This window comes from Staurois parvus, unplaced genomic scaffold (genome assembly GCF_062004578.1).
Source record: "Staurois parvus isolate SC_StPar_1 unplaced genomic scaffold, SC_StPar_1.0 ptg000562l, whole genome shotgun sequence".
NCBI classification, from domain to species: Eukaryota; Metazoa; Chordata; class Amphibia; order Anura; family Ranidae; genus Staurois; species Staurois parvus.
In genome coordinates this window covers 8,626,561-8,653,477 of record NW_028318358.1, presented here as the reverse complement: position 1 = coordinate 8,653,477, position 26,917 = coordinate 8,626,561, and the positions used below count along the sequence as shown (strand labels likewise).

The window sequence follows — 26,917 nt, the reverse complement described above, 5'->3', positions numbered from 1 at the left end:
AGGAGATTATAACAGGAGATTATAACAGGAGATTATAACAGGAGATTATAACAGGTGTCTAACAGGAGATTATAACAGGAGTCTAACAGGAGATTATAACAGGAGTCTAACAGGAGATTATAACAGGAGATTATAACAGGAGATTATAACAGGAGATTATAACAGGAGATTATAACAGGAGATTATAACAGGTGTCTAACAGGAGATTATAACAGGTGTCTAACAGGAGATTATAACAGGAGTCTAACAGGAGATTATAACAGGAGTCTAACAGGAGATTATAACAGGAGATTATAACAGGAGATTATAACAGGAGATTATAACAGGAGATTATAACAGGAGATTATAACAGGAGTCTAACAGGAGATTATAACAGGAGTCTAACAGGAGATTATAACAGGAGTCTAACAGGAGATTATAACAGGAGATTATAACAGGAGTCTAACAGGAGATTATAACAGGAGTCTAACAAGAGATTATAACAGGAGACTAACAGGAGATTATAACAGGAGACTAACAGGAGATTATAACAGGAGTCTAACAGGAGATTATAACAGGAGTCTAACAGGAGATTATAACAGGAGTCTAACAGGAGATTATAACAGGAGTCTAACAGGAGATTATAACAGGAGTCTAACAAGAGATTATAACAGGAGTCTAACAAGAGATTATAACAGGAGTCTAACAGGAGATTATAACAGGAGATTATAACAGGTGTCTAACAGGAGATTATAACAGGAGACTAACAGGAGATTATAACAGGAGACTAACAGGAGATTATAACAGGAGTCTAACAGGAGATTATAACAGGAGTCTAACAGGAGATTATAACAGGAGTCTAACAGGAGATTATAACAGGAGTCTAACAGGAGATTATAACAGGAGTCTAACAGGAGATTATAACAGGAGTCTAACAGGAGATTATAACAGGAGTCTAACAGGAGATTATAACAGGAGTCTAACAAGAGATTATAACAGGAGACTAACAAGAGATTATAACAGGAGATTATAACAGGAGATTATAACAGGTGTCTTAACAGGAGATTATAACAGGAGTCTAACAGGAGATTATAACAGGAGATTATAACAGGTGTCTAACAGGAGATTATAACAGGTGTCTAACAGGAGATTATAACAGGTGTCTAACAGGAGATTATAACAGGAGTCTAACAGGAGATTATAACAGGAGTCTAACAGGAGATTATAACAGGAGAATATAACAGGTGTCTAACAGGAGATTATAACAGGTGTCTAACAGGAGATTATAACAGGAGTCTAACAGGAGATTATAACAGGAGATTATAACAGGAGATTATAACAGGAGATTATAACAGGAGATTATAACAGGAGATTATAACAGCTGTCTAACAGGATATTATAACTAGAGTCTAACAGGAGATTATAACAGGTGTCTAACAGGAGATTATAACAGGTGTCTAACAGGAGATTATAACAGGTGTCTAACAGGAGATTATAACAGGTGTCTAACAGGAGATTATAACAGGAGTCTAATAGGAGATTATAACAGGAGAATATAACAGGTGTCTAACAGGAGATTATAACAGGTGTCTAACAGGAGATTATAACAGGAGTCTAACAGGAGATTATAACAGGAGATTATAACAGGAGATTATAACAGGAGATTATAACAGGAGATTATAACAGGAGATTATAACAGGAGATTATAACAGGAGATTATAACAGCTGTCTAACGGGAGATTATAACAGGTGTCTAACAGGAGATTATAACAGGTGTCTAACAGGAGATTATAACTGGAGTCTAACAGGAGATTATAACTGGAGTCTAACAGGAGATTATAACTGGAGTCTAACAGGAGATTATAACTGGTGTCTAACAGGAGATTATAACAGCTGTCTAACAGGAGATTATAACAGGTGTCTAACAGGAGATTATAACAGGTGTCTAACAGGAGATTATAACTGGAGTCTAACAGGAGATTATAACAGCTGTCTAACAGGAGATTATAACAGGAGTCTAACAGGAGATTATAACAGGTGTCTAACAGGTGTCTAACAGGAGATTATAACAGGAGATTATAACAGGTGTCTAACAGGAGATTATAACAGGAGTCTAACAGGAGATTATAACAGGTGTCTAACAGGAGATTATAACAGGAGTCTAACAGGAGATTATAACAGGAGTCTAACAGGAGATTATAACAGCTGTCTAACAGGAGATTATAACAGCTGTCTAACAGGATATTATAACTAGAGTCTAACAGGAGATTATAACAGGTGTCTAACAGGAGATTATAACAGGTGTCTAACAGGAGATTATAACAGGTGTCTAACAGGAGATTATAACAGGTGTCTAACAGGAGATTATAACTGGAGTCTAACAGGAGATTATAACAGGTGTCTAACAGGAGATTATAACAGGTGTCTAACAGGAGATTATAACAGGAGATTATAACAGGTGTCTAACAGGAAATTATAACAGGTGTCTAACAGGAGATTATAACAGGAGTCTAACAGGAGATTATAACAGGAGTCTAACAGGAGATTATAACAGGAGTCTAACAGGAGATTATAACAGGTGTCTAACAGGAGATTATAACAGGTGTCTAACAGGAGATTATAACAGGAGTCTAACAGGAGATTATAACTGGAGTCTAACAGGAGATTATAACAGGAGTCTAACAAGAGATTATAACAGGAGTCTAACAGGAGATTATAACAGGTGTCTAACAGGAGATTATAACAGGTGTCTAACAGGAGATTATAACAGGAGTCTAACAGGAGATTATAACAGGAGTCTAACAGGAGATTATAACAGGTGTCTAACAGGAGATTATAACAGGTGTCTAACAGGATATTATAACTGGAGTCTAACAGGAGATTATAACAGGTGTCTAACAGGAGATTATAACTGGAGTCTAACAGGAGATTATAACAGGTGTCTAACAGGAGATTATACCAGGTGTCTAACAGGAGATTATAACAGGTGTCTAACAGGAGATTATAACAGGTGTCTAACAGGAGATTATAACAGGAGTCTAACAGGAGATTATAACAGGAGACTAACAGGAGATTATAACAGGAGATTATAACAGGAGACTAACAGGAGATTATAACAGGAGACTAACAGGAGATTATAACAGGAGTCTACTAACCTGTGACAACGGATATTTCCTGTTAATATTGTAACTGGGGTATGAGTACTAGCAGGGTGGAAGGTTTTGTATAGTGAACAGTGTGCCGCAGGTGTGCAATAATGGAGCAACATCTCCAGGATGAATACTGCTGCGACAGATGTGAGCGGGTTGCCCTTCTGGATACTCTCATTTCCAGCCATGCAAAACAGTGTGCACAAGCTGACAGGGAGGAGAACTCTTTTGTTTACAAACAGTAAACATCGGAGAAGCTCGGCAATCACCGGGCGTCGGCGAGTAATCACCGTCCGGGACCCGGTGATTGACAGCCGTGGCCACGAATGGCGGAATGTGCATCCCCCTACCCGGATATGCAAAATCACGGATATATACATGTGATTTTGTGCACCTGCCGCCCTGTAGCAGTATAGCGTTCGGGAAGCAGCTAAAGTGTTACTAAACCCACAACAGTAAAATCAGTCTGCATATGCAGTAAAGCATGCTTGTTATACTCACTGTGGAACCTAAGGGGTTAATCCTCTGCATTGTGTAAAACCGCTGTTTCATCCTGTCTTCTATGATTCCCCCCTTCTTCCAGTGCCCCTCTCTTATCTCCTAATAAGACATATTGCGTGGAGACACTCTGCACATGCTCAGTTTTGTGTGTATTGCTAGGAGAGTTTTCTTTCCTTTGGAGAGTACATGTGATCAGCACAGGGCCAATCAGCACTGTCTAGACAGACGTCAGGCGTTCTGCATCCTCCTACAGCAGAAAGAAAACTCCTCCTACAAGCTTTAACCAGTGCTCAGCTGGACACTGATAGAAGCCACAAGACTGCTATATACTGCTGATGAGAAAAGGTATTTAGCAGTTTATATTTACTAAAATAATTGCATTTCCATGTTGTGTGTACTGTGGGAGACCAGATATAGTGAATGCAGGGTCCTGGGTTTAGTATCACTTTAAATGATAAAAGATAATTGATTTGAGATCATTGGTAAAAATGAACCCCTTACAAACACCAAAAATGATTGGTGTCAAAGAGGCAGAATTTGCTCATTGCTCAAGGAATCCCTAACATCCTCAGGAGGAACCCTAGGGTTTCACTCAACTCTGGTGGACACCATATAGACATCAACTGCTTTCACAGAACCTCTTAAAAGAGATCACAAACTTTATTTTCGTTTTATGTTTTGCAGAGACAATAATATACAACTTCCGTGTCCCATATATTTCAAACAAGGGATACTTTACAGCAGGTTGGGGGATTTCTTAAAGGCTCACCCACCTTGAAAACTCCACTAAAGAGATCTCCCTGACATAATTCCCAACTGTTCATGTGTTCCCACCCAACTTTGTGTTTTCTACTACTTCCACTCAAACCGTCCACTATAATATAAATCCAACAACTTCATAATCACCACAGCAGGAACTCAACAACAGAACAGGTCATAAATTGAGTCCTCAAGAGATATAAGGTGATATATCAGTTTTGGGTGAACTGACCACTTTTTTATAAAAGCTGTATTGTTTAAGTGTATCTCTGATTGGTGAATGGCTCAAAATTGCATTGCTTTAACAGTAAAGCCCCCTCCACTCCGCCCCTCTGCCCACTATGATCATTCACATCATCCATTCACCAAACTTCTTGAATTCTCCCCCCCCACACACACACACAGAATACAACCATTCCTGTGAATAGAGGAGGAAAATCCTGTCATTCATCTGCCACTACTCCACACACAGGTTTTGCATTTTGTGAAAATTAAACAAGGCGCTTTGTGAGTGAACGAGTGAGGCAGAAGAGGAGAGGGAGTGATGCGACCCTTCTCTGCTAATCTGTGTAGTGCCAGTTCACTGCTGTGAGAAGCATCAGAATCAGAAGCCGGCAGTACTTAGGATACTCTTTATTATGTAAGTCCCTGATGCTGTATCTCTCAACATTTTTTTTTCACTAAAAACTTTAGCTTTAGAGGCCTAATTCATGCACACAGGGCGTTTCTGCAGCCAGGCATTTTTTTTTACAGCTTCCAAACGCCCCTCTATATTATCCTATGTGTCCATACACACATAGGCTTTTAGAAGCTTTTAGGAGCTGTAAACAAAAACCCACTGTCAGTGCGCCCAGGAGCAGCAACATTTTGGCAGAAGAAATGCTTGATGCGTGCAGACGTGCCTAAACGCATGTTAACGCTAGGTGCGTTTAACCCTTGAGCATTACTTAATTTCAATGGTCAGAATAAATGATTATTCTGGCCAATGAAATTAATTAAGGCCCAAGTGCTTGAGGCTTGTAAACGTTGTAAAAACGATAGACACTTTTACGAGCAACAGGCATTTTTTTCTGTCAAAACACTGCTGCCAAGAGGAGCAGCGTTTTTAAAATGTCCTGTGTGCATGAGGTCTTAAAATGGAGTTCCACTCAACAATAGAAGCTCCGCTTGTTTGCTCCTCCCTCCCCCCCTCCACTCACATATTTGGCACCTTTTGGGGGGGAGAGGGTACCTGCTCCCACTTCCAGCTCAGTTTGCCGTGGCAAAGTGAGCCGGAGGTTCAGCCCCCTCCTTCCTCCTGGGAACTTTCACAGGTCCCCGAAAAATGCAAGACCAACCAGAATGTGCAGTGAGACTCACACATGCGCAGTGGGCACCCGGCTGTGAAGCCGCAAGCAGTGACACCCTGGTTGTGATGCCGGTGCTGAGGAGAGAAGAGGCAGAGAAGGGAGGGCGTGGATGAGCACATCACTGGACCCCGGGACAGGTGAATGTGTATTTATTAAAAGTCAGCAACTACAGTTTTCAACTGTGGTGACGGGAAAATTCGAAGAGGCAGGAAGGAAAACTTTTCCTGATCAAACAAATTTTTGGCCGGTATATGTGGTTATCGTTCAGAAATTACATTCATTTTAAACTCAAATGTTAAAAGTAAAAGACAATTTTCGAATGACATTCATCCGTTCACCGAATGTTCAAAAAAAATTCTTGTCCGAAAATCTACACATGTATGGCCAGCTTAAACTATCTGTCCATACATCGCACAGGCAGGCAGTTTCACAAAGACAAGAAGAATCAATGAACTACCACAGTGCTCCACAGTGCCCTGGTAGTTCATTGAACGACAAGCTGACAGCCGCAAAGGATGAAACTTGTAGTTCATTTATTCAAAGAACTCTGTAAATGAATGACGCGGCCGTGTGGGATTCCACATTTGTTTTCAAATTGTGACAGCAGTTAATGGAAGAAGATCTCCTGCCTGCTGTCACAGAGAGGACTCCGATCAGGGAGCAGCTGCTGGAGTGGGAACATGATACATGTTCCACCCTAAAAACAGTGGAATGTGTAACATGTTCCCAAAGGTGAACTTATCACGGCAGAAGTTTGCCACCAGCGGCACGCGTGCCCCATATGGCAAAAGTGCAAAATCACGTATATATATATATAAGTGATTTAGCACAGGATGCCTGCCCTGTAGCAGTAAAACTGATATAGAGCTTTCCAAAAGTGGTTAAAGTTGAATTCTAGAAAAAAAATGACATTTTCCTTTGCAGTGGTATCAGAAAAAGCGTTTTTTGCAGTACCCTAGACCTTAACCCCTTTACGCCGGCTGCACACAAATGAGCAGCCTCCCGGCTTCTGGGCCTAGACGCCGAGCAGCCGCACGTTTGCGTTCATGTAAGAAAAAACATATGTGCTGAGAGCGTGCACCCTGCGCGCTCCCAGCACACATGTCCGGTACTCACGGAAAGGTCCCAGTCTGCTCTTTCGATCGGGACCTTTCCCGATCATGTGACCACCGTGACAACGCGTGACAGTGGTCACATGATCCATAAACCACACCCCACCTCCCGGCGTCTGAAACTCTTAAAGGTCCGGGAGGCGCCGGCAGAAAGGGGTTAAAGAAGCATCTTAGCCCCTGCAATGCAGGAGTAACCCCACTGCAAGGGAGGGTTTTTCCTTTCCCTGGATAGAGTAGTCCTAGATAATCATGTACTAGATTTTAAACGAAAGTAACAGGCTTTGGAAAAAAAAGGTTTAATACCATGGCTCCCAACCAGCGGCCCAAGGGCCATAAACAGCCTTTTGGCACTTGTTATGCAAAGATCAGACCCCTGACAGTCTGAGGCCCTGTCGTGGTGTTAAAGGGCAGTCTTTGCCAGGTTCTGGAGAGAAAAGGCACCAGGGTGGATAAAAATCAATGATTTAAAGAAAAAAAACCAAATTGGACTTTTTTAATTAAAAACTTAATTTTTACATTTTTAACAAATTTATTTTAATAAAATGCTTTTGGAGTAAAAAATCTATCTAAAGATAGTTTTCTATTGAAGATGCATTAATAATGTAGTTTATTCAGCATGAAATGGAGCTTAGTTATGTAGCATGAGGCTGTATATTCTGCAATCTTTACATTTTTGGTAAACTCATTCAATGAATCCAAGCTCTGCAAGCTGAGATAACATGCACTGCATTGATGCATTCACTCACTTTCACAGTAACCATGAGAAAAAAAAACATGAAATAAAAGAATTTGAGTAATGCTCCAGCTGTGTGTGATTAACCTATTAACCTGAAATCAGTTCTGATGTCGCTGTTTTACTAACCTGACAGCTTATTATTCTAAAAAGAAAACCTTCAGTTGGTTTGCAAATATTAAAAATTCTAACTACCAGCAAGAATGAGTCGGATTCCTTATATTTAAAGAGCACCTGTCATTTTAGATCCATCATGGCAGCGCCTGTTAGCGGGCATCCACTCACCTGCTGCCGCCACATCCCTCATCTTGTTGTGTCACTGCCACATCACCAGCCATCCCATTAAAGTGAATGGGACTGTCAGTGAGTCAACATCGGGTCAGAGGAGGAGCTCCTACAGGACAGAGATGACAGTTATGCAGGCCATAGATGGGGAGAAAACCGGCCGATTTTTCTTTAAAAAAAACCAAAAAATCGGTCGTTCAAGCGGCCGACGTTACCAGGAACGGTAAAAAAAAAACGGCCGATTTTCATCCTGTCTACAGCCGGCAAAAAGTGTCCCTGCAGAGAGCACTGCTATTTCTTTGACAGTTCTTTGACATTTATAGCGGTTGCAACAATGTATTTGTATCCATTTAGGATACAGATGGTTTTATTCGGAAACAAATAGATACAATGTTGCAACCGCTATAACTGTCAAAGAACTGTCAAAGAAATAGCGGAGCTCTCTGCAGGGATACTTTTTGCTGGACTGGAATTCCTCTTCTTCTTCATCCTCTTCTTCCTCTTCTTCTTCATCCTCTTCTCCTTCTTCTTCCTCTTCTTCATCCTCTTCTTCATCCTCTTCTTCTTCCTCATCCTCTTCCTCATCCTCTTCTTCCTCTTTTTCTTCCTCTTCTTCATTCTCTTCTTCTTCTTCTTCCTCTTCTTCTTCTTCATCCTCTTCTTCATCCTCTTCTTCTTCCTCTTTTTCTTCATCCTCTTCTTCTTCATCCTCTTCTTCTTCATCCTCTTCTTCTTCATCCTCTTCTTCTTTTTGTCTTCCTCTTGCAGGTCACTGCTCATGCGCAGATTTTTTTATCGGTAAAAAAATCGGCCGATTTGCCCATAATTGCCGCGAAAATTGGCCGATCGGCAAAATCGGCCGATTTTTTTCCAACTTTACCGATAAAAAAATCTGCCAAAATACCGAAAAACGACCGAACAATTAGCCCACTAATGATCTGAAAATTGAACGATTTTATTTTCGGCCGAATAATCGGGCGATTTTCGACCCATCTATGGCCTGCATTACTCTTTAAAAAGTATGATTTAAATCGAGCCTTTTCACTAGTGATTTAAATCATGATTTAAATTGTGATTTAAATCAAATCCACCCGGACAGGCACAGTAGTGCAGGTGTGTGCTAGGTTCTAGGGAGAGCTAGGATTGGAGTTCAGGACTTAAACCCTCCTGGGAGTCAGAGAATGTGCAGGGGAGCAGAGAGGCTCATGTCTGCACCATGCCGTCCAGGACAGGACAGACAGAGGCGCCAACCTGAGAGACGGAGCAGCAGGGAACTGCTGGAAAACAGAGAGAGCTGAAAGAGCTACTGCGCTTGTGTACAAGCATTGGGACATTGTGTTAGATGGTCTGGAGGACCTAGGTACAAGGCTTGAGCAACAGGGCTGCTAAAGAGGCTGAATATTGTTTTTATTTGTATTGATGGTGGAAACCCCTGCGTGGGAAGCTGATTGCTGTGAACTTTTCCTTCTGTTTTAATAAAAGTGGGCAGAAAAGGCTCTGAAAAGGCATATCTGGTGTGGACTGAACTCACTGGCAAGAGCTACACATGAGCTAAACAACCCCCAAGTTGTCATATGGTGTATTGATTTGTAAGGAGTGCTAGCAATGATCTCTACCAAAATCACTGAGAGCAGTATTAAACCCAACTATTAACTACAGTTTACCAATTCTTAAATTTGATGGCTACATTTGTTTTCTTTTTTTAGGCTTTCTTTCCTTTTCACCTGGTGATTCTGTCAGTAAGTCTGTTGTTTTTCAATAGAACAAGCTGCCCTGAAAATGTAGCAGTTAGAGGGTTGAAATAAACCATTGTACTTACAATTATTGATTTTTATTTATATAAAGCCTTTATCCCAAAAGGAACAAAACGGTTTCTGTAACTGTTTAAAAGTGTTAGCTGGGGTTCAGCTTCAATTTGTTAGTGTATCTAAATCTGCCAGCTCATCTAACACTGCCCTTACCCCAGACTTATGATTCAGAGTATAGGCATACCGTAGGTAGAAAAAGCCTAAAAAAAAGAAAAAGAAAAAACATCTAATGATTGGTAAGCTACAATATATTACATTTTTGGTTTTGGGTTTAATGGATAAGCTCACCTTTTGACCAAAAAGAATACCCTAACAACATGTGGAACATGTACAGTGGGGAAAATAATTATTTGATCCCCTGCAGATTTCGTACGTTTGCCCACTTACAAAGAAATGAAGGGTCTATAATTTTTATCATGGGTGTATTTTAATTGATAAAGACAGAATATCAACCAAAAATACAGAAAAAACACGCAATACAAATGTTAGGGCTCGTTCACACTTGACTAATTTCTAAGGCTTGCCAAACGCCCCTATAGCATTTGACAGGCGTTGGACAGGCATTTGGGAAGCGTTTTTAACTCTCCCCAAACTCCTTAAACTCTCCCCAAACGCCCTATGAATATTTTAGAGGCGTTTGATAGGCGTTTTCCAAGCGATAAAACCGCACCACAAACACCTACAAAGAAGTTTGATGGTATTAACGCTCCGCAAACGCCTCACAAACTCCCCGCAAATGCCTGCCAAGCACTTGAGGAGCGTCACCATAGACTTGAATGGGAGGCTTCAACTCCTCCTGACTGGACATGAGGTGTCAATTTTGCCGCGACGTGACGCTAACACTTCAGTGTGAACAGCACTGTGTGCTGCCATGTGTAGAATTTTTATAGGTGTTTGAGGAGCAATAAAAATGCTTCCCAAACACCTGTCTAACGCCTGCTAACAAACCTAGTGTGAACTTAGCTTTATGCAGGCCATAGATGGGTCGAAAATCGGCCGATTTCTTCGGCCGAAAAAAAAATTGCCCCATTTTTCGGGCAAAAAAAAAAAAATCGGCCGATTTTCGCACCGTTAATGGGTTAATTGGTCAACCGTTTTTCTGGATATTGGCACATTTTTTTTATCGGTAAAGTTGAAAAAAATTGGCTGATTTTCACGGCAATGATGGGCAAATCGACCGATCTTTTTACCGATAAAAAATCTGCGCATGAGCCATGACCTGCAAGAAGAAGAAGAAAAAGAAGAAGAAAAATAAGTAAAAGAAGAATTCCAGTCCGCTATTATATTTGACATGAAAAAATATTGCGGTTGCAACAATGTATCTATTTGTATCTGAAAAAAACATCTATATCTGAAATGGATACAAATAGATACATTGTTGCAACCGCAATACTTTTTCATGTCAAATATAATAGCGGAGCTCCCTGCGGGGACAGAAGTAATTAAATGCCGGCCGGAGACGGGACGAAAATCGGCTGATTTTTTTTACCGTAGGTGGTAACGGCGGCCAATTGAACGACCGATTTTTCTTTTTTTTAAAAAAAAAAACAGCCGGTCTTCGACCCATCTATGTCCTGCATTAGAAATTGAGATGCAGTTCAGTGAGTAAAATAAGTATTTGATCCCCTACCAACCAACAATACTGGCTATGTGCTCACGCGGTACACAGATTAGTCCTGACAATTTAATTAGGTGCTCCTAAGGACAACTCGTTATGTGTATAAAAGACACCTGTCCACAGAATCTTTCTTCCATTCAAACCTCACCACCATGGACAAGAACAAAGAGCTGTCAAAGGATGTCAGGGATACGATTGTAGACCTGCACAAGGCTGGAATGGGCTACAAGACCATCAGCAAAAAGCTTGGTGAGAAGGAGACAACTGTTGGGGTGATTTATTCACAAATGGAAGAAATACAAAATAACCATCAATCGCCCTTGGTCTGGAGCTCCATGCAAGATTTCATCTGATGGGATAAGGATGATCATGAGAAAAGTGAGGGATCAGCCCAGAACTACACGGGAGGAGCTTGTAAATGATCTCAAGGCAGTTGGGACCACAGTCACCAAAAAAAAAACCATTGGTAACACAATACGCCACCATGGACTGAAATCCTGCAACCAAACCTGTAGCATGTCAACAGTATCTGATCATTATGTTTGGACAGTGGACTCCAGCACTATAGATACATGGTGTACCACCCCTTGGTGATTTCTAGGGCGGCATATGATAAGCACTACAGGCAGTATTCTAATGCTTTGTTCTGTAACTGTAAGAATGTGCAAATTCTTGTTATAATTGAGGTCAAATACCCCAGGCAAAAATCCAGGTGCCAGAATGGACTGATGAGCTTAAAGCAGTTCTATAGACAATAAACAATGGCTATGGCTGACAATCCAGTATAAAGCTAGGTAAACATGTTCAGTTTATTTTCATACAACCAGTGGGTTGATTTTAAAAAAAAAAAACGTCACATCCCCCTATCAACACAACAATGTGTGACACGGGAATCTCTCACACTGTGCTATTGCATTCTGACAGCGGGACCTCCCCTCACCCTATCAGAATACACTGATCAGTGCTACAGCCATTGGCTGAAAGCACTGATTGAATGCTGGCAGTCCAGCAATACCATTTGACAGAAGCCGGTCATTGGACTGACTTACAGTATGTAGAACAGATAGTGGTACCTGAACCAGCTGACTTTGGTTTAACCACTTGCCTACAGGGCACTTATACCCCCTTCCTGCCCAGGCCAATTTCCAGCTTTCAGTGCTGTCACACTTTGAATGACAATTGCGCGGTCATGCAACACTGTACCCATATGAAATTGTTATCATTTTTTTGTGACAGAGCTTTATTTTGGTGGTATTTAATCACCTCACTGTTTTTTATTTTTTCTTAAACAAACCGAAAACCACTGAAAATTTTGGGGAAAAAAAACAAGTTCTTTCTTCGTTTTTGTTATAAAATTTTGTAAATAAGTGATTTTTCTCCTTCACTGATGTGCGCTAATGAGGCTGCAGTGATGGGCACTGATAGGCTGCACTGATAGGTGGCACTGATGAAGAGGCACTGGTAGGTGGCACTGATGGGCATTGACAGGCATCACTGATGGGCACTGAAAGGCAGCACTCATATATGGCACTGACTGGCACTGTTAGGTGGCACTGACTGGCATTGATGGGTGGCACTAAAAGGCAGCTTAGATGGGCACTGATATGTGGCATTGATGTGCACTGGTAGCCACTGAAATGTGGCACTGATGGGCACTAACAGCTGGCACTGATGGACACTGACAGGTGGCACTGATGGAGCTACACAGATCATCAGGGCACTGATGATCAGTGTACATGTCCCCTCCGCGGAATGCCGATTACCGGCTCTCCTCTCCTCTTGAGTTGTCAGTGTGACAGCTCGTGAGGAGAGAAATGTTGATAACCGGCATTTCCCTATTTACATGCGATCAGCTGTGATTGGACACTGCTAATCACATGACCGAGCCGACATCTTTGGCTCTTTCCGTGGATCGGTGATCCGCTGTGTCTGAGGGACACAGCGCACCGCCGATCGGCGAGCTGCACACTCCCGGAGTCGCACATGCGCGGTTAGAATGGGAGAACATCATATGACGTCCTCCCAGAATGGGAGAACCGCCTTGTGCCCGTCATTGTACTATATGGTGGGTGGGAGGCGGGTAAAGTGATATTAAACCTTTGTTTTGTGTTTTGTTTAATAAGAAACTTGTTTATACTTACCTGCTCTGCTCAATGCTTTTGCACAGAGCAGCCCAGATCCTCCTCTACTGGAGTCCCCTGCCGGCACTCTTGTCCCTCCTCTTTTGGTGGGTGCCCCCACGGAATGCTGCTTTCCATGGGTGCACCCTTGTGGGTGCTCCCGAGCCAATGACACATAGTGGGTGGCTCAGCCCTGCCCCCCGCTCCTGTGTCACATCATTTGACTGACAGAGGCAGGAGCCAATGGTTCCCGCTGCTATTAACCTGCCCAATGAGGAGGGAGACAGCAGCTAGATCAGATGGATCTTAGGTAAGTAAAAGGGGGGGCTGGAGGGGAGCTGCAGCACAGGTTAACTTGCAGCGATACTAAAGCCATATTTAAAAAAAAAAAAAAAAATGTCACACTTACCTGCTCTATACAGTGGTTTTGCACAGAACAGCCTGGATCCTCCTCTTCTCTGATCCCCAGTTGGCGCTCCTGGCCCCTCCCTCCCTCCTGTCAGGTGATCCTGCGGGGATCGTCAGCATGCAACCTATACAGGGTGACCCCGGCCCCGCTCCAACAAAAGGTAAGTTGTAAAGAAAGCTGACGATCCCCGCAGGACGGATCGGATCTTCAGATTGACCATAATGGATCTGAGTTTCTGCTCAATCCACAGATCTGATCCATTCTGTGGGTGTCATCGGAGGGGGTGTCACCAAGTGTTACCGCACCGGGTGACACCAACCCTAGGGACGTCTCTGCTCACAGTGTCTGAGTAAGTATGAACAGCATGTAGTACAGGATTTATTGATCGTTTATGATGTGAGTTTAATGACACTTTACAGTTTCTTGAAAAATCTGATTTTACATTTTGACCATACATATGCTTTAGGCAACATTCACACCTGTCACCATGTTTGTTGAGACACCATAGGGCAGGCCATTCACTTGAATGAGCTGCCCTGTGCACGAAAAATACACTTCAGTATCATGTTCCCCTTCGCATCAGAGTCCCCCCCTTCACAACAGAGTCATCCTCTTTACATTAGAACCCCCTTCAGATCAGAGTCCTCCTTTTACATTAGAAGCCCCCCATTCATATTATAGTCCTCCTTCTACATCAGAGCTCCCCCCCTTCGCATCAGAGTACCCCCTTCACTCACATCAGAGTCCCCCTCTTTACATTAGAACCCCCCCTTCAGATCAGAGTCCTCCTTTTACATTAGAAGCCCCCCTTCACATTGGAGTTCCTCTCATTACATTTTACCCCTCCCCCCTTCACATCAGAGCCCTCCCTCACATCAGAGTACCCCGTTCACGTCAGAGTTCCCCTTTTTACATTAGAAGCTCCCTCCCCTTCATATCAGAGTCCCTCCATATCAGTCCTCCTCTTTACATTAGAAGTTCCCTTTCACATCAGAGTCTCCCTCTTCACATTAGAGGCCCCCCTTCACATCAGAGTCTCCCTCCTTTACATTAGATGCCCCCCCTTCACATCAGAGTCTCCCTCTTTACATTAGATGCCCCCCCTTCACATCTGAGTCTCCCTATTTACATTTGAAGCCTCCCTTCACATCAGAGTCTCCCTCTTTATATTAGAAGTCCCCCTTCACATCAAAGTCTCCCTCTTTACTCTAGAGGCCCACTTTCACATCAGAGTCTCCCTCCTTATATTAGAAGCCTTCCTTCACATCATAGTCTACCTCTTTACTACAGAAGCCCCCCTTTCACATCAGAGCCTCCCTCTTTTGTTTAGAAGCCCCCCTTCACATCTGAGTCTCCCCTTTATATTAGTAGAAGCCCCCATCACATCAGAGTCTCCCTCTTTATATCAGAAGCCCCCATCACATCAGGGTTACTGTGGGCCAAGTGGAATCTTGCAACAACTGGATGTGCCCCGTCCCCCAGTTCTAAAATATGGCCAACTATACACATTACCACCACTTTTTTCTGCACCTCATGGTGGACATACATAAAAAAAAAACAGATTGATGTGCGATACAATCAAAATGATCGAATATGCAAACCATCAAATAGTCATAACTTCCCTTTTGATCGATTTATGTATAATCTTTGCCCTTTCAATTGATTGATACTGAATTTCAATCAGATTTGATCAAACTGAGTACAAAGTGGAAAATGATTGATTATTTTGCTTCGATTGGCAGCATTGGGATTTTTTGATCATGATCATATATCGATCAATCAAGATTATAGGACTACATGGTGAAAACAGAGATGTGAACAATAAATTCACATTTCCACGTGTGACATATGGATCAAATGGGTTGTCTCTAATGATCTATTATTCCTATTGGAGGATCGATCAGAAAAGAAATTGATCATTTATTGAAGCATGTATGGCCACTATTAGTGATGTTTGGAGCCCAGAGACTGGTGTACAGTATGTAAAGGGCTGACTATATACATTCCTGTAATAATGAACCCAATGCATCCCATGTATATTGAGGAAACAAAGCTTCCAATAAAAAGTATTAGCTCATCGGTCAATACAAAGCCAAGTCAGCATGTTTGTATAACAGAAATGGCTTCCCTGACCTGCATCTAGAGAACTACATGTTCCAGCAAACCCAACAAGCACTAAGAGAACTACATGCTCCAGCAAGCCCTAGCTTTGACAGGCTGCCTACCCAGAGCCCAGGACACCCGGTGGTGACAGCTCCGTGCACCCAGCTCTAAGAATAGGGCCCCTGTATGGAGACGGGATGCTTCCAGTACCTGACAGGTAATTGGTCCATTTCAACAGAGATCCTTCCATGTCCCGCAGTCTGATCTGCCTGCTACTGCTGGGGAATTATCCATCAGGACAGGAGTGCGCTGCCTCAGCCAATAGGAAAGGGGAAGGCGTGGCGGAGGAGACCAGAACCCAGTAGAGAGCCTAGAAAACTAATAGGTGGAGTTTAGAAATCAGATATAAACCTATCAGAACGCGTAATGCGCGCCGCGTGGATTTATAGGCGTGCTCTGCCTTCTTGTTTCTACCACTGTGTGCTACTACTATGCAGACTGACCGTGGCGTCAGCGCGGCTCCGCCCGGCAGGCCGGCCTATAAGCCCCGCTCTAATTGGCGGAGGAGGAGGGAGAAGAGGGGCAAGCTGGGAAACGTAGTCTGGTGAGTCGCACACAAGCAAGGCTCTACACGGGCCCTCTCACTACAATTCCCGGCGAGCCATGGGGCCTGATGGTATGACCTCTCCGAGCCCGGCTTCCCGCCCCGGCCATTATAGCTGGAGAGTGGAGAGCAGGAGGGAATGAGTGAGCCGGAGGACTGTGACAGCCAGACGTACTCCGGGTGTCCCAGGTAGGCGGTGCAGCGCTCCCGGGAGTGGCCGTGACAGGAGTACGATGTACACGGAAGAGTGCTGACTGCACATGTCCACCTAGTGTACCTTGTGTGTGCAAGAGCAGGCCCCCGCACCTAGGCATGGTGTCCGCCCACCTGTGTGTACAGGCCCACTATAAACACCTACTGGACTGTTCTTGGTGCCCCATCCCTCTTCTGGGTGTTTCCTGACTTGGTATACTTTCATCAGTGCCGCATCCTTCTGTCTGGATACTGACCTACTGTATTGTTAAAAGTGCTCCATCCCTCTATTCTGTCATCAGTGCCACATTCGTGTGTGTGTGTGTGTGTGTGTATACTGACCTACTGTGCTTTCATCAGTGCCCCATTCCTCTGTGTGTCTACTGACCTACTGTACTGTCATCGGTGCCCCTTTCCTCTGTGTGTCTACTGAACTACTGTACTGTCATCGGTGCCCCATCCCTCTGTGTGTATACTGACCTACTGTACTGTCATCAGTGCCCCTTTCCTCTGTGTGTGTGTGTATATACTGACCTACTGTACTGTCATCGGTGCCCCATCCCTCTGTGTGTCTACTGACCTACTGTGCTTTCATCAGTGCCCCATTCCTCTGTGTGTCTACTGACCTACTGTACTGTCATCAGTGCCCCTTTCCTCTGTGTGTACACTGACCTACTGTGCTTTCATCACTGCCCACAAAATAAAATCTTTCAAAGTACTGTACAAGCTAAGGTGGCACTCCAGCCTTATATTTTTAGTATCCCTCTGTGTACTGACATGTCGTCAGTGTCCCATCTCTGTGTACAGACATGCTGTACTGTTTTCCATGTCCTATTCCTGTGTACTGATTTTTCCTCACGTGTCTTATCCCTCTGGTCTGTCACTGGTACTCCTTCCCTCTGTGTAGAAATCTTCTTTGTATTCATACCCCTTGAAATTTTGTCATGTTACAACCAAAAACATAAATGCATTTTATATGGTAGACCAACACAAAGTGCCACATAATTGTAAAAGTGTAAGGAAAATGATAAATGGTTTAAACTTTATTATTTTTATTTTTTTACAAATACCTGAAATCTAGTGGAACCAATTGCCTTCAGTAGTCACCTAATTAGTAAATAGAGTCCATCTGTGTGTAATTTAATCTCGGTATAAATACAGCTGTTCTGTAAAGCCCTCAGAGGTCTGTTATTCAACTTTAGTGAATCAACAGAATCATGAAGGCCAAGGAACACACCACAGGTCAGGGATGAAGTTAGAGAAGCTTAAGGCAGGGTTAGGTTACAAAAAAAATCCCAAGCTTTGAAAATCGCATGGAGCACTGTTCAATCCATCATTCAAAAATGGAAAGGTATGGCACAACTGCAAACCTACCAGGACATGGCTGTCCACCTAATCTGACAGGCCAGGCAAGGAGATCATTAATCAGAAGCAGCCAAGAGGCCCATGGTAACTCTGGAGGAGCTGCAGAAATTCACAGCTTAGGTGTGAGAATCTGTCCACAGGACAACTATTAGTTGTGCACTCCACAAATCTGGCCTTTATGGAAAAGTGTCACAAAGAAAGCCGTAAGTGTCATTTGACGTTTGCGAGAAGCCATGTTTGGGACACAGCGAACACGTGGAAGAAGCTGCTCTAGTCAGATGAAACCAAAATAACTTTTTGGCCTAAAACCAAAACTGTGTGGCGGAAGACTAATACTGCACCTCATCCCCACTGTGAAACATGGTGGTGGCAGCATCATGTTGTGGGGATGCTTTTCTTCAGCAGGGACAGGGAACCTGGTCAGAGTTGATGGGAAGATGGATGGAGCCAAATACAGGGTAATCTTAGAAGAAAATCTGTAGGTCTGCAAAAGACTTGAGACTGGGGCGGAGGTTCACCTTCCAGGAGGACAATGACCCTAAACATACAGCCAGAGCTACAATGGAATGGTTTATATCTAAGCATTTCTGTGTGTTTAGAATGGCCCAGTCAAAGACCAGACCTAAATCCAATTGAAAATCTGTGGCAAGACTCGAAAATTGCTGTTCAGATGCTCTCCATCCAATCTGACAGAGCTTGAGCTATTTTGCAAAGAATGGGCAAATATTTCACTCTAGATGTGCAACGCTGGTGGAGACACTCAAAGACTTGCAGCTGCGATAGCAGTGAAAGGTGGTTTTATAAAGTAATGATTCAGGATGGCTGAATACAAAGGCACACCACACTTTTCACATTTATTTGTAAAAGTTTGAAAACGATTTGTCATTTTCCTTCCACTTCACAATTATGTGCCACTTTGTGTTGTCTCACAAGCAAAAACATAAATGTATTTTATTGGGATTTTATGTAACCTGACAAAATGTGGAAAATTTTAAGGGATATGAATACTTTTTCAAGGCCCTGTAGTTCTACTGTGGGCACTTGTATTGTAGGGAACAGAGAGGGAAGACTGCTTTTTAAGACATGGGTTTGTTGCCAAGGTGACTTTAGCTGATTCTCCCTTACCAACAGCCAATTTCCCTGATGTATCCATATGTCAGTACAAAAATACAAAAAGTCAGTCTGAAAGTTTGAGCCCGATTGAAGGCTGTAGAGTAAACTGTAACTCAGGCTTCAGTCTGGAGTGTAGAAATCTAACATCAGTGTGCATCTCGTATCGCACAGTTTTTATATGGCTTTGCCCACATGTGAATACTGGAGATCATTTTGTTCTTTTTTACAGTGTAGAACAGATGCTGGCGTCTAGTCCAGGGAAGACCCCTATCAGCTTACTTCAAGAGTATGGGACTCGGGTAGGAAAGACCCCCGTGTATGACCTGCTCAAAGCTGAGGGACAAGCACATCAACCCAACTTTACCTTCCGTGTATCCGTTGGAGACATCAACTGCACTGGTCAGTTCTGCTCATCATCCAGTATGAGATATGCAATGCCTTGAATCACTGATGAGTTGTCTTACTTTGAATTAAAACTGATCTACCGACACGGAAGTGCTGAATTATGGGCACCTTGTGGTACATGGAAGTACCTGTGTTAAACTTCTAATCAATCCCTATGTCTTTGTAGTGACACTTGAACACTAGGCACCAGCAGTACATGGGGCCCTGACGTTTGCTCAAAGTGTTATGCTTGGTGTATTTATTTTTAAGATCTAAATTATTACAATTACAAAAGTACACCTATACATTTGGCACCATTTCAAATCCTTGAAATGCTAATTGATAGAAGTCTGTAAGCGCGTCATTGCAAGGTGTTCTGGTAACTCTTGCAACAGCTGGCATCAAATGCAGGAATGTTGAATTCCTATCACCTGATGCTCAGGACATGTGGTTCCAGGTGTTGGGCAGGTAGTTTTTGTCTGTGTTTTTGAATTATAAAAAAGTGAAAGTTACATCCAAGCACATAAAATTACCCCCCCCCCCCCCCCCCGAAAGAAGTTGAGTGCCCCCCCCCGCCCCACATACACATGTAAAAACACACGCTGGGGCGTCTACGCATGAAAACATTTATTACGATGCACATGTTGCATATCGCCGCACGCGCCAGGATGAGAGCAGTCATTCTAGCACCAGACCTCCTCCATATCACTATACTGATGACCTAGAAGGGTCTTTAAAAGCATCACCTATAGAAAATATAGGGTACAGAAGTTCTTCGCCATTTCATGAGTGCACGCAAATTTAAGGTTTGACAAGCTGGATATCTATTTACTTGGTGCAACCTCATTTTTTACAGTTTACAAAAAAATGGGGTAATTGGGTTTTTTTTTCCCCTACCGTCTTTCAGGCCAGCACTCTGAGAGACCTCGGCTCCTCCCCATCTGAGGAAACACCTCCACCTACAATAAAAAAGCTCCACTCCCCTCTGACCTCAGTTCAGGTGTTTCCTCCGGTGGGGAGACACGAGGAGGCGCAGGGCAGGCGATAGGGGAGCCGAGGGCCGGATAGCCGACTGAGAGGCCCGACGCAGCCGGGAGCGAAGGCCGGAGTGTCCGGCTGCATATCCTCCCTGGGCAGGCTGCGGGCAGTGAGAGTGCATCCCGGGGGACGGGACAAAGCACTTGCCTGTTCCTCGCCCCCCGACCCTCTCCGGCGAGGGGGGGCGTCGTGGTGGCCGTGGTGAGATCTGGGGAGGATCGGGGGGAGTTCCGCTCCTTCCCATGCTGGCGGTCGGAGGACTTTGCCGGGCCGGACGTCGGGAGACGACGGTTTCCAGCGGAAGGGGCGGGGCTTCGCCCAGGGCTGCGACTTCCGGTCGCGGTCCTCACACCACGGCGGCGCGAAATTTGAAAAGGCGGTGCACAGCGGTCTGGGGGACAGACCAGCGCCAGGCGACCACCCTCCGGTACGGGATGTCGGAGGCACCGGGACCAGGAGATGCCAGCACCAGCCAGTCACAGGTAAGGTGCCTCAGTGGAGGCCTCCCCTACCTGTTGGCCCCTAGCAGTGGGAAGGTGGGGCAAGGGGTCTGCGGATTTGCAGGCCCTTTTTTGCTCTGCCAGGAAGGAGCAGGGGGGGGGGTGTTTAGTGTTGGACTGATTAGGCTTCCCTCCTCCCCCCCCTTCTTTTGTGTCTTTCAGGGCAAGGCCCGAGCTAAACTTAGGCACCAGGAGCCCAAGCGGAGATGCCCTTCCTGTAAGGAAGTTTTGAAAGAATCTTGGCGAAAGGTTCTTTGTGGCCCATGTATACAGGGGTTGGTGAGGGAGGAGAAGCCGGAACAGGGGGACCTAGCCAGATCAGTGAAGGAGTTGGCTACCACCTTCGACTCCTTCAAATCCCTCATGGAGAGGTTTGCCCTCCCATTACCTTTACCTCCCCCCCCCCCCCCCCAGGTAGCTTCGGTGAGTCGTCGGGAACCCCTTATGACCGGGGAGGAACCAGTGGGGGACTCCCAGTCTGAGGAGGAATCGGCGGGGGAGGGTCCCTCGGAGGAAGGGAGGGGCCCCTCCCGGTACAAATTGACTCTAGAGGAGGTAGATGAGCTCCTGGGGGCTATATACGAAACCCTGGACATTAAGGAGGAGGTTAAGGCCTTATCTCTCCACGACCAAATGTATCAGGGGTTGGAGGAGCACCAGCACAGAGTATTTCCTGTGCATGACATTTTGGTGGACACCATTAAGGAGTGGCAGGACCCGGAAAGGAAGCCGTTCTTCTCTAAGGCTTTGAGAAGGAGATTTCCGTTTTCGGAAGACCCGGAGGCGGTCTGGAACAAGAGCCCTAGACTAGACGCAGCCTTTTCCCAAACGACCAGGAGAACTGATCTGGCGTTTGAGGACATGGGGGTCTTACCAGACTTATTGGACAGAAGGGCAGAGTCTCTCCTTAGGAAGGCCTGGGACTCGACCCTGTACAACCTGAAGCCGGCCATGGCTACGACAGTGGTAGCCAGAAACTTAGAGTATTGGCTTACGCAATTACAGGCCCATATTGTGGCACTCTCCCAAGGAAAAAATCTTGGCCTCTTTTGAGACCCTTTTGCAAGGTGTTGGGTATATTGCGGACGCTTCCGCAGAGTCGGTGAGGTTGGGGGCCAGGTCTGCTGCCCTGACCAACTCAGCCAGAAGGGCGCTGTGGCTAAAAACATGGCAGGGGGACATCACTTTGAAAATTAGGTTGTGCGGCATCCCCCTCACTGGAGACTGTCTGTTCGGCCCGGGGTTGGAGGAGTTATTGGACCGGACAGCTGATAGGAAGAAGTCCTTCCCCCTCAAGAGGAAAATGCAGGAGGGGGGGGACACGGAAGGCCCGGCAAAGAGGCTGAGCCTGCGACCGCCTGGTCAGGGTAGGTCTGCTGGACAGAGGTAGGGGAAGAGGGGGAGCGATTTTTCGCCCTCCTGAGCAGCCCCAAAAGCCAAGGTGACTTGGTTCCTCCTGTGGGGGGGAAGATTGGCGGCATTCCTCCCACAGTGGGAAGCCGTGGTCACCAGCCCCTTCATTTTGGATGTCATCCGAAGGGGTTACCGGTTGGAGTTTCTAAGGCCGCCACCCGAGACTTTTCTGGTGACGACCCGTCCAAGGGATCCGATGAAGGACGCGGCTCTGGTGGGCGCTTTAGAGATTCTAGAGTCCCAGGGGGTCATCTCCAGGGTTCCGGTAGAGGAACGAGGGAAGGGAGTTTATTCCCATGTGTTTGTGGTTCAAAAGCCGTCTGGGGCGTTCAGACTGATTTTGAACCTGAAACCCCTAAACAGGTCAGTGCGTTACCGGAGGTTCCGCATGGACTCCATTTTTACAATCGGGTCCCTAATACCGCCAGGTGCATTCATGGCATCCATAGACTTGAAGGACGCCTACCTACACGTGCCCGTGGCGGAAGCCTCTCAGAGGTTCCTCAGGTTGGCAGTGGGGGGGGAGGAAGGAATTCGACATTGGCAGTTCAGGGCTCTTCCATTCGGCCTTTCCTCCTCGCCAAGAGTATTCACCAAGGTTCTGTCGGAGGCACTGATTTCTATTCGCTTGAGGGGGATTTCAGTGGTGGCCTATCTGGACGATTTGCTGCTCTTCGCAGATTCAGAGGCTCACTTACGGCAAGACCTGGTTATAGTGAGGGGCCATCTAGAAAGCTTGGGGTGGATTTTGAATCTGGAACCTTCTCAGAAAGTGATTTACTTGGGCTACGCTCTAGATTCGGTGGACCAGAAGACCAGCCTGACTTTGGAAAAAATCACCAAGTTGGAAGCCGGGGTCAGATTACTACAGGGGAGCAGGTCGATATCCATAAGGCAGGCCATGTCGGTACTTGGATTACTGACAGCGTCCATTCCGGCAGTTCAGTGGGCAGGTCTGCATATGCGTCCCCTCCAGTTGTGGATCCTGAGGGTTTGGGACAGGAGGAGTCACTCCCTAGAACGCAGGGTCCTGGTTCCCCCCAGTGTGAAGAGGTCTCTATGGTGGTGGAGGAGATCGTCCAGCATAACTCAGGGGCTGTTGTGGTGCTTTCCGATATCCACGGAAGTCACTACAGATGCCAGCGCCAGGGGCTGGGGAGCCCACCTGGGAAATTTGGTGACTCAGGGGGAATGGTCCTTGGGGCAGAAGGCCAAATCCTCAAATTGGAAGGAATTGAGGGCAGTGTGGGGGGCTCTGCACTCCTTCCAGGCGTGGGTCACGGGCCAGCACGTGCGTGTCCTAACGGACAATGCCACGGCAGTGGCTTATATAAACAGGCAGGGAGGGACAAGGAGCAAGGCCCTCGGAGCCTTAGCGGCGACACTGTTGTCCTGGGCAGAGGTGAACTTGGCGTCCCTGTCTGCGATACACTTAAAAGGAGAGCTGAACCAGAAAGCAGACTTCCTAAGCAGGACTCAGCTCAGGGAGTCGGAATGGGCCTTGAACCCCAATGTCTTTCAGGAGATTGTGCGGAGGTGGGGATCCCCGGATGTGGACCTTTTTGCCTCCGGGAGGAACAACAAGGTCCCAAATTTCTTCTCTCTATCCCGCTGGGACGGGTCCAGAGCGGTGGACGCATTAGGTCAGAGGTGGGACTACCGGCTTTGTTACGCCTTCCCCCCGGTTCCCTTGCTACCCCTGGTCCTGAGGAAATTCAGGACAGAGGGGACCTCGTTAATCCTGATAGCTCCCTTCTGGCCGCGGCGGGCGTGGTTTGCGACCCTAAAAAGTTTGGCCTCTCGTCCACCCTGGGAGCTGCCACCGAGAGAGGATTTGTTAACACAGGGGCCGGTTCTTTGCCCCAGCGTGGGAAGATTACAGTTAACGGCCTGGTTTCTGAGCAGCAGCTCCTCTTAGAGAAGGGGTTCTCGCCTAAGGTAGTGGCGACATTACTGGCCAGTAGGAAGGAGGAGACCCAGGCCATTTATGGTAGGGTCTGGGGTTGCTTTACAGCCTGGTGTGACCGGACGGCAGTGGCAACCCATAGTTTGGTTTCCGTGTTGGAATTCCTGCAGGCGGGAGCGGACAAGGGATTGTCTGTCAGCACGCTCAAGGGCCAGGTCTCGGCCCTCAGTGTGTTCCTAGAGACGCCCCTGGCCAGGGAGGCGTTGGTGAGTAGGTTTTTCAAAGCTCTGGTGAGGCAGAGGCCTCCAAGGTCCAGACCGTTTCCGGTGTGGGATTTGGCCAAGGTGCTCGGGGGGATGACCAGGGCTCCGTTCGAGCCCCTGGAGTCCTGCCCGATAAGTGAGCTCACCATTAAAACGGCTTTCCTGGTGGCGATTACCACGGCGAGGAGGGTGTGCGAGATGGAGGCTCTCTCGATCAGAACACCTTATCTCCGTATTTTTTCGGACAGAATCGTTTTCAGACCGGACCCGTCCTTCATTCCGAAGGTAGCTCGGAGTTTCCAGAGGGAACAGGACATTGTCCTTCCCTCGTTTTTTCCTGACCCGGTGGGGGTAGATCAGGAGAGGTATCATTGTTTGGATGTAAGAAGGTGCGTTCTCCAGTATCTAGAGAAATCTAGGGAGTTCAGAAGCACCGAATCCCTTTTTGTTTTTTTTAAGGGGGCTAGAAGAGGCAAGAAGGCGTCTAGAAGGACGCTGGCCAGCTGGCTGCGGCTGGCGATTGCAGGAGCATATCAGGCGGAAGGCCTGGAGGTCCCGGAGGGTATCAAGGCACATTCCACCCGAGCGGTGGCGGCTAGCAGGGGTTTCCCCAGGGCAGATTTGCAGAGCGGCAACATGGTCCAGCTATGACACATTTGCCAAGCATTACAGACTGGACCTGGTCTCGGTGCAGGAGCAGGACTTTGGTCGTAAGGTCTTGCAAGCAGCCCGCCCGAGGGGTGAGTACTCGCTTATCCTCTCAGAGTGCTGGCCTGAAAGACGGTAGGGGAAAAATCAAGTTACACTTACGGTAACGTCTTTTCCAGGAGTCTTTCAGGCCAGCACCGGTTTCCCACCCGTGTTGATATTTGTTATGTGAAGATGGCTTATTACGATTATATTGTCTCGCATTGTGTCTCCCCAGATGACCGGAGGATGCTTGGAGAACTGAGGTCAGAGGGGAGTGGAGCTTTTTTATTGTAGGTGGAGGTGTTTCCTCAGATGGGGAGGAGCCGGGGTCTCTCAGAGTGCTGGCCTGAAAGACTCCTGGAAAAGATGTTACCGTAAGTGTAACTTGATATATTTTTTTTTTTTTTTTGGTGCCCTAAAATTTAACTAACTTGTGTGGGGGTTTTTTTTACTGAAATTTTGTGGTAATATCATGCGACATAAATTGGAACTACCACTAATTTATTCTCTAGGGTCTCTGGTTTCAGAAAATATATCATGTTTGAGGGTTTTGTGTAATCTTCAGGCCTACAATAGTGTGTGTGTGTTTCTCCCCCTTGTGCGTGTGTTTCTCCCCCCCCGGCTCTGGCAGGGAAAGCCCAGCATTCCCCTTTCCTGACAAGTGCCCAATCAGTGCTCATTACACTGCAAGGTCTTTCCCCTCCCTGCTAGTCCTTGAGTGCAGTGCTGCAGACAGGCATGGAGGGGAGGAAGATAAACAGCGCAATATTAAATGTTTAAGTCACCATAAAACCCCTTTTTGTTTTTAAAACCTTCCTAATATCACCTCCGCATTTTAAATACGGTTTTGGTTAAATAACTTTTTTTTTTTTTTTTTTTTTTTTTTTATCTGGATAAGTAGATTGTCAGGAGGGACAAGTAGATTGGGACACCAATTTAGTCCCATGGACAAGTAGTTTTTTCAAAAATTTCCACAACCCTGAAATGCATGTATCTATAATCAGACTACTTCAATTCCACCTTTTTTGAGACGTGTTGCTGTCCAAAAAGTACATTAGATCAAAATTGGTTTGCCATTGAACATAGGCAAAGACCAGGCTTTCTGGAACAATGTGCTGAACACTGACTAATCAAAGGTAGAGCTGTTTGGTAACAGACCTATATTCCAAAGACAAAACTCCTAGAGAGTAACCTCATAACTGACAGTGGTAGAAATGTTATGGTGCAGAGTTGTGTTGCTGCATCAAGGCCTGGGCAGCTCCGTTAACAAATCGGCTATACCTTCTGCATTAAACTCCCTGGCTGTATTCCCGAGTGTAGCTCGGGGTAAAGTTTAAGTACCACAAGCGGTAACCCCGAGCTACACTCGGACTTACCATGCGGAGCTGCTCCGGGATCTGTTCTTCACTTACCATGTCCTGCGATGTCCCTCCTGCAGTGTCCCCTGTAATGTCCTCCCAGCAGATGCCGGCATCTGTCTTCTGGGTTCCATCCCCTGGGATGTACGGGGACGGAACTGGCGGG

The 26,917-nt window shown here is 45.7% G+C and overlaps 3 protein-coding genes across 4 annotated transcripts in view; 2 read left to right on the top strand and 1 right to left on the bottom strand.

Moving 5' to 3' along the window:
* The window catches only part of LOC149450811 (pleckstrin homology domain-containing family A member 3-like), a 62,764-nt gene extending 46,482 nt beyond the window's left edge, over positions 1-16,282 (bottom strand). The window contains exon 1 of the mRNA XM_089691352.1: positions 16,136-16,282. Within this exon, the coding sequence (XP_089547478.1) occupies positions 16,136-16,175 (40 nt within the window). The 5' untranslated portion in view covers positions 16,176-16,282. The remainder of the gene's footprint in view (positions 1-16,135) is intronic.
* A 261-nt stretch (positions 16,283-16,543) lies between these two features.
* TARBP2 (TARBP2 subunit of RISC loading complex) overlaps positions 16,544-26,917 on the top strand; it is a 29,319-nt gene continuing 18,945 nt past the window's right edge. Inside the window, exons 1-2 of one of the 2 annotated variants that reach the window (XM_089691437.1) lie at positions 16,544-16,718; positions 19,429-19,598. In XM_089691437.1, coding sequence (XP_089547563.1) covers positions 16,669-16,718; positions 19,429-19,598 — 220 coding nt within the window. In that variant the 5' untranslated portion in view covers positions 16,544-16,668. The remainder of the gene's footprint in view (positions 16,719-19,428; positions 19,599-26,917) is intronic. The other variant, XM_089691438.1, reaches the window with a different exon arrangement.
* Positions 22,731-24,723, top strand: LOC149450810 (uncharacterized). The gene is made up of 2 exons (XM_089691503.1): positions 22,731-23,041; positions 23,120-24,723. The coding sequence occupies exons 1-2, from the start codon at positions 22,731-22,733 to the stop codon at positions 24,450-24,452; spliced, it is 1,644 nt and encodes a 547-aa protein (XP_089547629.1). The 3' UTR covers positions 24,453-24,723.

Bases quoted from the DNA above. Each gene is read 5' to 3' on its own strand.
- LOC149450810 (XM_089691503.1), top strand. From the start codon at position 22,731: ATGAAGGACGCGGCTCTGGTGGGCGCTTTAGAGATTCTAGAGTCCCAG. The intron at 23,042-23,119 runs GTTGGCAGTGGG...CTCCTCGCCAAG, and splicing joins GCCTCTCAGAGGTTCCTCAG to AGTATTCACCAAGGTTCTGT.